The sequence below is a fragment of the Amblyomma maculatum genome, chromosome 2 (assembly GCF_055883805.1).
Source record: "Amblyomma maculatum isolate TAMU_Amacu chromosome 2, ASM5588380v1, whole genome shotgun sequence".
NCBI classification, from domain to species: domain Eukaryota; kingdom Metazoa; phylum Arthropoda; class Arachnida; order Ixodida; family Ixodidae; genus Amblyomma; species Amblyomma maculatum.
The window spans coordinates 109,042,682-109,058,712 of NC_139345.1; the positions used below are offsets into that span (position 1 = coordinate 109,042,682).

Below are 16,031 nucleotides of genomic sequence, written 5' to 3' on the forward strand. Positions count from 1 at the left end.
GCGCCTTTCATTTGCCGCTTCCTCGAACGCCGCACCACAAGAAGCATACCCAGGTGTCTAGAAGGCGTTCATACAGTAGGCATCAGCGACGTTTGAAATTGATTTACAGGATGGAAAAGGCACAGTATCTGTCACAATTTTCTGCAGACATAGAAGGGAGGAAGGTGGGACTGAAAGAAGAGGAGATAGAGGTGCCATAGTGGAGGGCTACGATCCACTGCGCTATGACGGCTTTCGCCTCATCACACTTTAGTGGTCTAAAGTGCCTTCTAGAATTTTTTTTTAATGAAATTGAAAACCCAGTAGATAACTCAGGACTATGCCTTCCATGTGGAGATTATACAGAGCATCTCCTCTATCCAGTCTGCTTGTAGGAACAAATGAACTTCACCTTGAAATGAGAATTGCACTTACATGTGCCTGTGTACTTAAAATCAGATCTTTGCCAAAGCACAATTGCTATTCCCCTGTAATAGAGTGCCCTTCTAGAAAAATATTCATCAACAAACCTCATGCTGTGAGACCCCTGCTCCTGAGATTTGTGAGCAAATTTGTCAAGATGTGGACCTACTGGTTTTTTCACCTGGCATTGCCAAAAGACCTTACCCTCTACCTTCATGGGACGTTTTTCCTACATTGTGTGACCTCACTCTCATTCAGTTCCAAAAAACACCAACTCTGCAAGAGCACATCATTCAAAAATTCCTTCACCTAAAAAATAAATGCAATAGCTTCACAGACTTGTACACAGATGGTTCAAATACAGCTGTTTATGTTAGATCAGTGGTTTTAGAAGAATGGGAGAAAAAAAAAAAAAGACTTCTGTAGTATGCTGAATGAAGACCTTTACGGCTGAATGCTATGTTATATTTTTCCGATAGAGAAAATGATATGTCAAACAGTATTATTTACACAGATTCTAAGTATACGGTCATTCCAAGCGAAACGTCCCAAGTCCTAAAAGCGACCATCTCCAATTCTCACGAAAAAATATGTGGCATTTGTTGATTGTGTGAATACTGTTTTGCCAAGTTAGTTTTGTTAAAAAAGTTTTTTTTTCCTCATGTAAGCATCTTTCAAAGTTTTTGGGAAGATGCAGAAGATGCTTGCATTTAAATATTTTTAAATCGAGTGCAAAAACAGACAAAATACCAGATTCTATTTTATATTATCGCAGATGGGATTGTTCTTTTATTTAACTTCATTAGTGTTCCCATGCAAGCCTTTTCTGCGTTTTCTTAGTTCAATAAGGAAACCAAAAGTTCTGTGTTTTCAGTATTTTTAATCATAAACGTCATTCATGGTTTAGTCAAAATAAAATTTTTTACCGTTAATCTTTCGGTAAATTTTGCACCAAAAATAATTTTTCTTTAAAACATACTTTTTGAGGAAATCAGTCCCAAAGTTCGCAAAAAGTGATACTGTTCTTAGATTGAGACCTAAATTAAACATAAAGGCCCTCGAGATAAAAATACACGAGATAGTTCTTTTAACACATACACTTCTTAGCTTGCAATCTACAATTTTTTGTCTGAGTAAATTTCGTCTTACACAAGAAATATATTTTTGAATTTCACAACCAGTGCCACTGGAAAACTGTGCTTTCACTGCATAACACATGTGTGACGCCTACCTTTTCTTTGGATGCATGTTTACTTTGGCTATTTTCCAAACCAACACTTTCTCAATTTGTTGACGCCAACAAAAATTAATCTTGAACGATGCACTTTCTAGAGTTTGGCACTCATTTTTGGCCTTGACTTGGTCAGAAATGCAACGAAAGCATCGATGTGACGCCTGTTGTGTGACAGCTAGTAGTCAACTTTGCAGAGGCAGAAGAATTATGTGGCAATTTCTTTTTTTTCTAACTTACGCCAGAGTGAAATAATGGCTTGAACGAGCTCACGGACATGTATAGAAGGAGGGTAAAACTGCATACAGGCAATTCCTCCACATTCGCCTTCTCTGCCTTTTGTTTTCTCATCCTCTCATCAACATTTGAATTTTTCGTTCTGTGACGACTTGCAAGAAGCAAAAAGTGCTTCAAGCTGGCAAGTGTGTTTAGAATGAGGATATGCGAGGATATGCGTGACAGAGTAATGCTGATGCTGTGCTATGATGGAGCATGACGTGCATATAATTCGCTTAGAAAAGGATGTGCTATGGTTGGCACTTATTGGCGAGAATCAGGCTCTTGCATGACCCGTAACAAGCTCAGCTGTTTTATGCACGAAACAATGAATCCGCGCCAAACAGAATATTTAGTACTTGTAGTACTTTTTTAGACATATGGTTTTCCTATGTAACATTTTTTACTTCGGGGTTTTAGGGGTACTGCCCTCAACACTCCCTCCCCTCATCCCTACGATGCAATTGCTATTTCACCATTTTATTTCACAGCAACACTAAATCCTGTCTGCCTCAAAAGCTGGAATCATGATTTTAGAAACGGCGATTGTATTGTAGTTTTCTTCATGCTTCATGTGACCTATATTGACTTTTGATGTCATAGCCATTTCTCGGTTCCTAAACCCAAAATCAATGCTGGTGAAAGAAGCACTCAATTCTTAATTATTTGGCAGTCAGAGGCGAAGACACTGTCATATTACATATACATATGTATAGTAATGTATTGCTCATCATTACAAAGGAAACATACAGTCGAGATATTATTCTATACTCTTTTAGATCCAGTTTTCGCTGCAATAAATGTATGTGCTTTTTCTGCGAACCAAACATCGCTGTAGCCAGGAAGAGCCATAGAATGTTCTTGCTGAGAAAGATAAAGTGGTCCTCAGCGTTCCTTTATTGCTCTGATTATATTTTCATTTCTTCTGTCTCCCCGCCCTGGTGCTGCAGTGGTTACGGCGCTCAACTACTATGCCCCAAGGATGTGAGATCGAATCCCGGCAGCGGCAGCCACTTTTCGATGGAGGCAAAAAGTCTATGTGCTGTGCGAAGTCAGTGTATGTTAAAGAGCTCCAATCGGTCTAGCTTTCTGAAGCCCTCTACTTTGACGTCTTTCATAGCTTGAATCGCTTTGGGACATTAAACCTTATAAGCCAACCAACCAAGCTTCTGTCTGTGGTTATAGTTAGTTAGCTGCAGCATTACTGTGCAGCCAGATGATATATAAGGCTGTGTATTCTGCAGATTAAGAGGTGTAGTTTGGATTGCGAGAATGAGAACATAGTTTGCGAAAATGGAGATTTCAGTGGAATTGTGTTTATAAATGTGCAGAGCCGCCATGGTCACTCTTGTTGTTCCTGTCCAAAGTATTTTTTATTGTTGTCACATTAAAACTAGAGCAGTCATTAATGTCATCACCATAATCATGGTAATTTCGGTAATCATTGTAAGCATGATTGTTGAAACTTTCTCCTAGACCCTTATAATAATGCGCCTTAATGTTCTCACTGCCTTGGATGAGGGATTAGGGCGGTCGACTGCTCACTCCAAGGACATGAGTTCAAATTCTAGTTGTGGCGGCGGGCTTTCAATGAAGGCGAAAAGCAAGGTGCCTCTGTATTGTGCGATGTTAGGGCACTTTAAAGAACCTCAAGTGGTCGAAGTTTTCAGAACCCTTAACTACGGTGTCCATTGTAGCATGGGTCACTTTACACTGTTAAGCCCTATGAACCAAATCGAACCTATAATCTCCTCCTGGACTGCATGATCACCATCATTGTTGTCGTCCATTATGCAGTTGGGGCCCTTTCTGGAACTGCGTGAACTGGCAGCTGACCGGAGCCGTGCATCCCGCCTTAAGGCAGATGACGCCCGTCTGGGACCTCGTGTTCGAGCTGAGGCAACCAGGGATCTGGAGGAGTGGGAGGCTCGTGCGCAGTCAGCCAGCGAGGCCACTCAGCACCTCTACCAGGAGTACTATCGCCGTACTGTGGAGCTAGTCACAGGTCTGGGTGCTCTTTGAAAGGCCACCGTGCAGGCAGGTTATGCTTGCAGCACGTGTGTGGCATGGATTGCACCTTGTCCCATCTTGCAAGACTCGCAGATTAGCAATTGGATGAAGCTATTTGAATGTGGCTGTTTTTGGTTCAGTTAGGACTAGCTCCACATTGACAGGCTGTCACTTAATCCCCTTCACTGTCTTGCAGTTGCAGAGATGCATGGAGAGCAGATTTATAAACTTCTGGCTCTGTGATCTTGCAGCTTTTTGAGCGACCTTATTAAGGTGTATGCGAAGAAAGCCGACAGTCACTGAAATTGTTTACCTAAATAAAAAAATTATTAGAAAGCAGGAGTGTGCAAATATTGAAATTTTCTAATGCGAATTGAATACGGATACAAGGAAATCTCATTGCTACGAACACCACATTAACAATTTTTCAAATTAATGAATTTTTAAGAATCCCCAGCTGATTTTCCATGTCTCCAATTAAAACTATTTCAGAATTGCGAATATCAAAATAGCGTATATTTCAGAAAATGTACGTATTGTATTTTTTCATCTATAATCTAGGAACATTATTATTACCAATTCGGCAAAAATTAACAGCACCATAGCGCGCAACTCCCACGGGAAACAGAAATCGCCATTTCTATGTGTATGGCCCATGGGCTGTAGCTATCATCATCAGCATACCTAGTGCCAGCTCCTAGCGCCACCACAAAGCTGTGGTTTAATATGCAGTAACTAGCAGGCCTAGCCGCCTGCTTTTTTTCTTCCTGTGTTGTGTGTCGTTAGCACATCGGTCATTCGTGCCGTTCACGCGTTTGGGACGGTATTTCTTTTGTTGCGGATTATCTTAATACAGACTTTTAGATTACCACTACCGCTCACCGCTACCGTCTACTGTTACCGTGTGAGCGTAAGTACGCATGCGCAGATAACCCTGAGGCCGACAGATAGCGCTACCTTCCTGTCAAATTCCTCCGAACTCTGCATGCAGGGACCATCATATGAGTGCGTGCTGTGCTGACTGCACGCGGTAGCAGTAGACGGCCGTGGTAAATGAAATGTCTCTATTGCAAAGTTTGTGCAAGATTTGACAATGACTGCAGCCAGTGAAGAGCCAAGAAGATAGGAGCGCAGCTTTCACTGCCTGAAATTGATGCAGGGAAAATGCGAATCTGTCTCTGCAGACAGCCAGCAATGCCCCATCGACCACAGCGATCATTTTGAAAGACTGAGACAAGACTTTCAAACTTCAGGGAGCACTGAAGATGAGGCTATATCGAACTCTGATGTTTTTTAAACATTGACAAAGTCCGTACTTTCATCACTCGGTGAAATTACGCACCTGATGAGGTGTTGCGCAAAGTGGAAGGTGTATGTGCGGTAGTGGTGTTATGTAGTGCGTGGTTGTGCTTGCTTCATGCAGTAGAATAAAATAACTGATTTCTTCAAATAAATCAGCTTTGAAGTTAGTGCAACATTTTCATTTGAGGTTTTGCTTGTCTACACATATGCCTACTGCCAAGGTACTTCATTTTCATACCTAGGTTTGACCACTGGCTTATAATTGCAGATTTTTCTTTACAACAATATTTCAAAATAACAAACCATTTCTTACTATTCTGCTGAATTCGTTATATTGAGATTTGACTGTATGAGAAAAGCAAAAGTGCCTTCAACTATCAAATTGAATATTGAATATCTAATCAAAGAAAAAAAAAATTTAGTAAATGTTGTTTATCTTGCTTATTTCAGAATTCACATGGTAGTATCTGCAAATAAAAATAAAGTAGAATTGCACATAAGTGTATACCCTACTGAAAGATCCTGTATAAACTTCATACAGGATTCCATATACCAGTTTTTTGTACAAGTAGGGCCTACATGAGATCGGGTGGAGTTCTCATTAATGCGGCCTTCAGGGCACTAGAAAAGAATGCTAGATACTGAAAGTCCATTCAGTCAAGTACTGCAGTGAAGCGTGCAGTGCGGGGAAACTGCGGTGACTTCGAAAATTTTTTTGTGCATTCATATTTTCGAATAACAAACATGTTTGATTCGTAGTATTCGAAATTTCGAATACTCAGAAAGTAGAAAGAAAAATCGCCTGATGCTCCCAGTGGTGTCTAAACCTACAACCACTCCATGCCACGTGTGGTGCTTTACCAATTTAGCTGCAGTGTCAGTTGCTCCAGTCTTTTACTTTTGACATTAGGCATTGTCTCCTGACGATGTAGTTAAAAGGTAAATTGAGGCAGCTTCTTTCTCTTTGTGTGCGTGCTGACTTTAGGTGTGCCAGTTACTGTATGATTTAGCCAAGAATTTCAAGCTTTATGTGATTTTTAGCATAAAATTCATTTGGCCCCAAGAAATGTTATCAAATTCATGTCGTCTAAATTGTAGCCCTGGGTCATATTTTGCTGTTGTGCGTAGTGTTTCCTTTGACCTTTCCTCTGTTGAATGTGCTTTTCTTGTTTGATTGGGCAGGTCAGAGAAACCGGATGCTCGAAGATCAGACTAAATTTGGCCGGTCAACATTTGAGCTCCACGGTATGCCTCGCCTTCAGAAGCTGGAAGTGTTTGTCTGCCAGGAGCGTCTCAAGCTGTTGGGTGCCGTGAAGACCACTCGGGAGCTGCAGCACGGCAAGATCACTCAGATGGTGAGTCAAGTTGAAAGTGGCATGGCTCTAAGGGTGCTCTGTGCAAGAGGACAGAAAGCAACTGTGAGGCACGCACTATTGTGGATCTATGTGCAGCGCTGTTAAAGGGAACATGAGACTGCATGGCTGTAGAGCTTTGCAAGGCTCTTCCGTGAGAGCCTGTGACAAACAATGACACATGGTGCATGTGCAGTAACCACCTCTGGCTGCTGTTCTCCAGCATACACATGATATTGTTCATTCTTTCCAGTTGTCAGTGGCAATGCTTTGCGAAGTGTGTAGGCCATGCAATCTTGCGTTCCCTTTAACAGCGGACCATACTGTACATGGTCTTTTCTGTGTGATCTTTAAGGACTCCGGAGGATTGATTTTGTACCTCTGCTGCCTTTCACTTTGCTGCTGCATATGTTAGGTGTCAAGAGACTGTTGAAGAAGCAGATTTAAAGAAATTGGCTAAAGCTTTCAAATTGTGCGTCAAAAGTGGCCTGTGATCGGTGCGCTATGAACCCCGGGCTGTTACTTGATTGCTAGTATATGCGAAACTAGGATATTAGGAGTAGAATTTTCACCAGTGAGAGCCTGTTACTGATACTTTCTTTGCTGGGTTGGGCTTAGCTTTACAAGGAGGAGGCGGAGGTCGTGAGGAGAGGAGGAGATGTGCTTGTATTCCTGCAGTAGTATATTTTTCGATCATCCATGGATGTAGATTTGTGACGAGAACACACTAGCACATCAACAATAAGTGAGGCATGCAGGATGTCTAAACATATTAGCCCGGCTTTTGCCTGTGTATTTATTTGCTGGCAGGCTGAAAGATCCTTTTTTGTATTTCATCGTACCCTGTGTTTATATTAAATATGAGATTTTTAAGTCAAGAGTGGGCAGTTTAGTCAGGAAAATATTTAGCTGCTGTAACACGAGTATACTAATTCCACCAATACAGTGCTATGTGGCTCTTTGCTGGAATAAAACTGTACTAACTTGAAGTAAAGGAGATAATTGAAAATGCATCATTCCTGTTTTTACATGGCCTTTTTACATGGTTGTACAGATGGTAGCATTTGGGAAATCTTGAGGCATGTTTCTTTTTTTCTTTTTTTTTTTTTCAATGAGGCCACCTTTTTGATCTCTTTGTGGGAGGAAAAGAAGGAATGCCTGTTTTTGTTGCAGAGTTGCAACCATGTAAAAAATTTTGGCATATTCAAATATGGTGCACTTATTATTTGTGACTGCAAGAATTGAAATCTCAATGAAGCACAGTTTGAACTAAGTAAAAAGCCGTATTGAGTACTGTATAAGTAAACATCTTTGTTATATTATTGCATGTAGCACATACTTTGCACGTGCTATATAGTATGTTCTTGCTGCGTCTTCATGAACGTATGAGACAAAAGAACAAGCAAAAATCAGAATATTACAAAGGTTTGACAATGCCTCCAACCACTTCCATTTTCACTTGCAGCCTTTTTCTGAGGCACTGCTTGTAAAAGCTTTCCATGCTTATTAGCAGAGGTATGTCCTTACTATGGTGCCAGGTTATAGCAGAAAGAGTGTCCTACGGTTCACCTTTACTTGGCTCGATGCACGGCGTGACATCAGTCGGTCTTTGCCCTTCAGCTGGAGCAGCAGACGTTGCGAGGCCAGTGCACTCTGCGGGAGATGGAAGAGGAGGTGTACAACTCTCAGCTAGCCATCTACGATGTGAGCCTGGATATGCTCAAGGAGGAGGAAGACATGCTGCGGAGGCAAAAGGACATCCTTGACCGAGCGTGGCAAGGTGCGACTATGCCTCTCACGAGGCTTCTCTCGTTTTAAGGCAAAAGCCTTTAATGGCTCATACTATCATCATTTGGTCACATTATTACTGTCAATCATCCTGACTTAGCCACACCGGGCTCGTGAGAAATGTATTTTAGTTCTGCTTGTCTTCTAGCATCATGCCAGGGCAGTTGCCATGGAGACTGCCGCCGCTAGTTAGTGGTAGATAGTGACCAATAATGATAGTGGCAGTTAGGGATAGTGACAGTGATGATGATAAACAGAGATGACTGACGTCATCACATGGTGACGTCATGACAAGTCATGATGTTATATCACATCTGGCCAAGTTTATAACCGGAACTGACGTCATGATGACGTCACATCCGGTCATGACGTCACGACCGGTCATATTGTCAAGGTGATTCACGCATATATGGAGCTGACCCTGCCGGGCGTTTGGTCCGGGTGTCAGTGTGGCGCTTTTCATTTGGCGCTTCCTCAAACGCCGCACCACGCAGCATATATAAGCAGACTCAATGCAGCAGGCATCAACGGCATTTCAAATTGGTTTAAAAGGCATAGTATCTTTCACAATTCTCCATGGACACCTTAACCGAGCTGTAAGGAAAAGGAGGAAGGTGGGACTGAAAAAGGAGAGAGATAGGTGCCGTAATAGAGGGCTTTTGATCACTGTACAATAGACGCTTTTGCTTCATCACAGTATAATGGTCCAAAGTGCATTCTGGAATTTTTGAGCCTTGATGGCCCTGTTGTTTTGTGTGCTGAGGCAATGTGTACATGGGTGCCAGGAATGCCTGTACTGAAGTTGTACTCTGTCATATGATGCTGCTGTGCTTGTCTAGTTCAGTGTACAAGGGTCAAGATTGAGCAGTAGGGCTGCTGTTTATTGATGGTAATTTTTAAGTATTGCACTGTGCATCAGTTTCGAGAATTGGAATGAATGCACTTGCGAGTTGTGTGGATTTACTTCATTTGGCATAACAATTTCAGTTCATTATGCAAGGGTATCGTATTCATGTGAATATAAGTGAACCGCACCCGTTTTGCTTGGCAGGAAAAAAAATTTGAAGGGCACTTTGGATGACTAAAGTCGAGCGATGAGGTGAAAGCCTTTATAGCGTTGTGGTCGTTGGGTCTATTGCGCGATCTTTACTGAACTGTGGCAGACTGCTTACTGATCCTTTAGCGCCTGTTAAATGACTTGACAAAGTTTGACGTTAGAGGTTTATAACAATTATTCCTGTATGTGGCACTTTCTACGGACGCACACTCATGAGCCTATGAAGGCCTTTACCTTGGCATTCTTTGGCATGCGCTCGTTGCAGTGCTCAATCAAGGCTTTTTCAAGTGGGGGATTGGCGGGTGGCGTTGCTCTTATCACGCGGCGATCTCATATCCATGTGACATTCTAATACAAGCTGGAAGTGCCTGAAGCTGATTTGACTCGCACAAACTTTCTAGGTGTTATTATTATTTTTTTTTCAGCGTGCCACCATTCTCTCTCCACGACTCTTCATTGTTGCTAGGATGCGCCATGACGTCAACGACTGCGGTCTTCGTGGCAACCGCATTAGCATAACTCTAGACAAGGAGAACTAAGATATTTTTCTCACGTGTCTGGCATGGCTTAGCCTGCTTATGCGTCCGGCTGGTGATCGAAGGGTAGGAGTTCGATTCCCACTGGAGCACGATAGTTCGATTCCTACTGGAGCACAATTTTTATTGCGAAAGCAATACTCCGACAGCCAAAGCGAGACCTCGGGTGGCAGCAGCTACGTCGTGAAGAGGCGTAGCTACGGTCTCCTCAGCCTGCCATGACATTTGAATTCGCGTTACCCCTATGCCATGTGCAGGAGCTGTCAACTCGGGTCGCTCTTTTCATATAGGAGGGTGATATCAGAATCAGCCTGCCAGAACCGTTCGCATTCTCGCTACCCCTACGGCACGTAGCCACATCCATACGGCTTGGTTGAAGCGTGACTTTATATGTGGGGCTGGTAGCTTACGCTCTCGCATCATACCCTTAAAGGATGAGCTTAAGTGTCCCCAATGATGTAGCACCTTACACTGGTAGGGCGTGATAGGGGAGTAATGTAGCAGGCAAAAAAGCTTCCGCCATTGCTTTTGCAATTCAGCTAGGGTTAACCAGAGCTAAACCACAACTATTTTTTTTTCTTAAAGTTTAAATGGCACTTGTCTCGCAGCATCCCAAAGAAACTCGCAAAAAAGTGTAACACTTCTCGTGAACGGACACACTGGCGAGTCATGAGCCTATAAAGGCTTTCACCTTAAAAACAGGGAAAGGGCACGCCAATGGGCACATTCTACAAAAAAGTTCATTAGCCTCTGGACCCCATGTCCGCACTTGTGTCATTGTCTTCTCTAGTGCTGCCATCATTACACCCATGCCGAAACCACCCAACTGCATTCAATTGCAGAGCTTGAGAAAGGGCCCATGAAAGACGATGGCTTCCTACTTGTTTGCAGCTGGCTGCTTCTGGCACATACTCATTAGTATGTTAATGTCGAGAGAAACTGGCCCTTTTAATAAACTGTTGTCCAAACCCTGTTGGCTTTAAACTCTGCCCTGAGTATCTTTGCCGCTGAAGAGGTGGATTGTAGTGTGATCATATGGTATGTCTAGGAGGGATCTATCACATATTTCAATGTCCTATGCTGCAAGCTTGGCCACCCGCTCTGGAAAGCATCCAGACTTTCGCCCCTAGAGACCTCTTTGCTGAAAATTTCTCCTCACTTGCAGCGGCCACTTCCATGCCACTTGTGTCGGAAAACTTGTGGCCCGCCATGCAGTTGTTCATTTTTTGCGGCATAAGGAATGACAGTCTTCTTGAATGTTGCCATGGACAAGCACCAAATGCTTATTATTGGTAGACTTTGTACAAGGATAATGGTTGACAAAGGTTGGCAGCAAACAAAACTACCTGCGAGATGCATCAAACAAAATGCAGGTAGTAGTTCCGATTTCCCGTCAGACAGAGTACAGGAATGTATGAGTGGTGTCAGCTCTTCCATCTGCTTTTGATACTCCCTTCAAGAGTCATCGTTCCAGTTAGTGCTGCTGCCATTGGGGCTGTAGCAGCAGCCCTTCATAAACTGTTGACATTCTCGTTGGCACCATATGCGCAATAAGTGTAAAAAATATGAAGAAAAAAAGAAATCTTTCCGGAGGAGTGTGGGGTAGTATTTGTACTATAGTCAGAATCTACAGGGAGAGCCATAGAGCAAACTTAAAATTGTTGCTATTGTGTTGTTGCTGGTGTCTCGGTGGTGCTATGGTTTGGTTTCGATTGTATGTTTACCCCTTCACTTTGAATTGTCAAATTTCAAATTAAAAGGAGGAAGAACTGACAGTTTTAAGTGCCTGTAAATATGGCACAGAGAAAGTCGTTCACAATTGCTTTGCCAGATTAAATTGTCCATTATCTTTTGGCTGGAAAGCAATATGTGAAACAAACTATCTAGCAGAAGAAGTTTTACATGCACACTCTGCAAAACATTTCATAGCATCTGGGGAGTATGGTTCTCGTTCAGAAAGATGAACAACTTGAATGGCAGATGAGGTTGCCGATCTCTTGCGACACAGGATAAGGCCAGTGAGGAACTGTTGGTAGCACAGTGGGGTGTGAATATGGTGAACATTGCCAAGGAAAGTGTTTTAAATCTGCGTGTTGTAAGTATGGCAAAGCGAAGCTTTGGTTGGCTTACTTCTGATGCTTGTGTGTCGGTCTTCTTGTGCAGAAGAGCTGGACGAAGGCATCTTCTACGATGCGGTGGAAGAGAGGGACCAGCTTGAAGACGAGCTGGAGGTGGAAGGCACCGGTCCCATGTCGAGGAGAGACCGGCTCAAGCTGCGACTCAACAGGTTATACAGGAAGAGAGCCATACTCAGAAACAAGCGGGTGGGTTGGTTTTGTTTTTCTACTGTTAAAGGGAGTAAATACTCATCTGTCTTATTATAACTAAGCCATATGCTGAGACATTTGTAAGGATAAGAAAGAAGTTGCAGTCCGTAGCAGTCTGCACTCATTATTAAAATTGCCTAATGCCGTTAAATATGGCTCTATATTCAGTATTCTTAAGTAGCATGATGGACGTCATGCAAGACATCTTTTTACTGTGTGATGTCAGCGCATGTTAAAGAGCCCCATATGTTTCAAAACATATGCGAAGCTCTCTATTATGGCCAGTTGCTCTTTCTTCTTCCACTTCCTTTTTTCTCATGCAGTGGTAGAGCTATCCACCAAGGAGTGAGATAGCTACTGCTCCTTTTCTTTCATCAAAAAATAATTTATTATAATTCCTAAATGAAGCCTCATTGCAAGAAAGCCATGCCATGTGGGTTGACACAAGGGCACAATCACTGAAGAAGTTGGTTTGGTGTTAACAGGGTTTAACATCCTAAAGTGACTCGGTTATGACAGATGTCATAGTGAAGGGCTGCAGACAATTTCGACCATAATGGTCTTTAATGCAATGAAGCTACCTGGTGAGCTGGCCGGGACTTGTGAGTGGGATTAGTACCGGTAGCATAATGACGGTGAATCCTGTATTATATTGTTTTGAATAGAAAAATTGAATGAACGACCTACTCAGCAGCTGCTTGCTCCTTGTGGGCTCAAAGTTCCTGGGGTTGACACTGATAGGGTTGATGGGGTTGACAGTGACAGAGCATCACCATTACCTCTTCTTACTGGCTCTTCTGGGCCTTTTACTCTCTCGTGTCAGTTTAAATGGACCTTGCTTTACTATTGTGGTCGAGCTACGCTTGGGTAAGCATGCCATTGGCACAAGAGGCCAGGCCTTGGTGCAGCTGTTCTGATGGCAACTTGTGCTTGCCAATGGCCGCCAGTATTTGGTGGCACATGAGCTAGCCCATGTGGTTCGTGCATTTGAATCAGAAGTGGCCCATTGTGTCATTGGGTTCAATGTATCCTTCTCTCCTTAAAGAAAGGTTGGTATTTGCGGGCAGTTATTTTAAAGGGCGAGACTGCAATGAGCTAGCCTTGTTCCTTTCAACGATTTACTCCATATTTTCTTTTCAAATGCAGAAAGCATGTGTTGCTGAGCATCAGAAGAAAGTGAAGAGGAAAGAAGAAAAGAAAATCCACATTAAGCACCATCATGCTGTCCAGTTGGTGAGTAATCCACACTCATGATGGTTCAAAAAAGTGGTACTGCTCCATTTTGGCAAAGCACCAACTGTGTATTCTATGGTGCCCATCTGCGCAACATGGTGGGCCTGAGTTGAACCAGTGTTGTGCCACTCTGTGTGGTGCACAGAGTGCTCGGTTAATGTGATAAAAGGTTTTGTGCCTTCTGCTCGGTACAGTAATCAAAAGAAGCTTTGGAGGGCTAAAGAAAGATGACTCGCTCGGCACGCCAGGCCGGTAACACTAGCTTTCTCTTTTCATGATACTGCTTCAGTGAATGCTGTCTTCAGTGGTGTGAAACTGTCGGGGCTGAAATTGAAGGAAATATTGGGCAGGACGGAAATTGACTGTACTTTTTTGCCGGGCATTGTTTCCAGCGCACTACTTTTCTGTCTGTTGCGGACAATGCACCCAACATTGTGAAATTCTCACAAATACTGTTCCTTTGCCCCAAATTTCGGCCAGCTCGCAAAACGTCTGCATCTCCTCATTCTCGGAATGCACTTGATAGCTCAAAAATACGCTCTTGGATTGCACAGGGTGCTCTAGTAACCATGCTTTCTTCATCAGTTATGGTCGACAAGTAGTGTCGTTGGTTGGGCACTTTTTCTTTCTTGTTTTTTTTTTTACATATGAAGGAATATTTATTTTTAATTCAAGGAAAATTTGTACAAAATAATTCAGATGTGTTGCAGGTCATCATTAACATTCACAGCAAGAGTTGTTTTGATTTTAGCTGTGCAGTACAGTGAAAATTCTACTTTGCATCAGCCTCTTCACAGCTGGTTTCTCTGCGCAAATGATTGTATGCTGTCTTGTTATGGCACAACTGTACCAACTTTGTTTAAAAGAATGTGTTGTTGGGAGAGTCGGTCAGACATATCTTCAAAGTATACTCATACACAAAAACAAGGACGTGAAGGTACACACAACAAGCACAGAAATGAAGTATACTTTGAAGATATGTCTACTGACTAGCCCAACAACATACTCTTTTAAACTATTTTTCTTCTGCAGTGGGCCCTTTATTTTGTTCCGCCTTCAAGCTGTTATGTTTGGAATGTGATCAGCACCATAGTTTCTGTGCCTGCGCTTGTTTGCACCTTCACGTCCTTGTTTTTATGCGCGCAGTGTACTTTGAAAGTACGAACTCTGACCACACTCGCACCATTTTTACATGGAAACGGGCATAGCCTCTGAGATAACTGTGGGCGGTCGCTGGCCAGCATTGCATCCCACTGCTCCGCACTAGGGTCTTGTATGACGTTTACCACATCAACCTATTGGCACGCCCATGTTATATGAAGAGAGAGAGAGAAAGTATGTGCTGGCAAGGTCTGGAGTTTCAAATTAAGTAAATGTTGAGTTTGCTAGTGTTCTGTCATGCAATTTCAGTTCAGACTGATTTGTATATATTGAGAGGGTGAATGAGTGGAAATAAACTGTACATTTGTTGCATACAGGCTCTGTACGTTTACTAAGTTAATTAGTAGTTAGTTCAACCCCTATTGATTGATGAAGTGGATAATTCGGGCACCTTATTCTGGGTCCGTATTCTGAGCTTGAGTCGTCATCGAAAGTGTCGCTATCTCCCAGACCTCAAGTCATCTGATCGTTAGGAAACACCGGAATCAGATGTCACTACTACTTCTGGTTCCAATGTGTGTTCTCCAGCACATATGTGTTGTTTCATAGACCAGCATGTGGGCGCAAAGTCATTTGCCGGGACTGCTAACAGTTATGACTCCCGCTCTACTTTCACGCTCAAAACTGTAAATGGTTGCAGATACTTTTCAACTAGCGGAGCTGTGTCCATGTGTGACATTTTTTTGGCTTTTTCAATTCCTCTGGCAGTTTGACATTTGGACAGTTTGTACGTTTTCTCCGGTTCCCTTGAAATCTCAATTAACATAATTTTGCTTTGCTTTACTATTATGTACTGTTACACTGAAGCTTGAACTTGCCTTTGTCGTAGTCGGATCCATGTTTCGTTGTTCTTTATGTGTGCCACGTGGCGGGGTTGTGCGCAGAAACGAGAGGAAGTTCGGCGAGAGCTGGATATGAACCGTGAACGCATTGACAGAGAGCGGAAGAAGACACTGGAGAGGCTTAGGGAGCACAAGAAGGTATGCCAAGAAGCTGTGTCTGTGGCACACAGTCACTCACATTTTTGTTTGCTCTGCTTTTTGTTTTAGCCCTTGGGGCTCTATTTGCAGGCAAGCCTTGGCCAGAGGCTTTACCTCTTAGGAGTCTGACATGCATGCTGAGAGAGGCTACTTATTCTAGTCTTCTTACATAGCTTTGTCATTATTCTTTGACTGGAAGTGCGTTTATTCATTCATAGAAGTGTAGACAGTTGAACCCGGATATATCGAACTCGAAGGGGATCGCAAAATAGTTCGATATATCGATAATTCGATATACAGAAATCGGCTTGAGACGCCACTTGCGATTGTGAAAAATGATACTGTTTTTGTCGCGTAGTCAACTGATTCGCAAATG

The 16,031-nt window shown here is 42.8% G+C and overlaps 1 protein-coding gene across 1 annotated transcript in view; it reads left to right on the forward strand.

Annotated features, from left to right (window-relative positions):
- LOC146199538 (WASP homolog-associated protein with actin, membranes and microtubules-like) overlaps positions 1 to 16,031 on the forward strand; it is a 41,080-nt gene that overhangs the window by 12,916 nt on the left and 12,133 nt on the right. The window contains exons 4-9 of the mRNA XM_084595048.1: positions 3,707 to 3,914; positions 6,404 to 6,576; positions 8,194 to 8,353; positions 12,118 to 12,278; positions 13,428 to 13,514; positions 15,560 to 15,655. Coding sequence (XP_084451174.1) covers positions 3,707 to 3,914; positions 6,404 to 6,576; positions 8,194 to 8,353; positions 12,118 to 12,278; positions 13,428 to 13,514; positions 15,560 to 15,655 — 885 coding nt within the window. The remainder of the gene's footprint in view (positions 1 to 3,706; positions 3,915 to 6,403; positions 6,577 to 8,193; positions 8,354 to 12,117; positions 12,279 to 13,427; positions 13,515 to 15,559; positions 15,656 to 16,031) is intronic.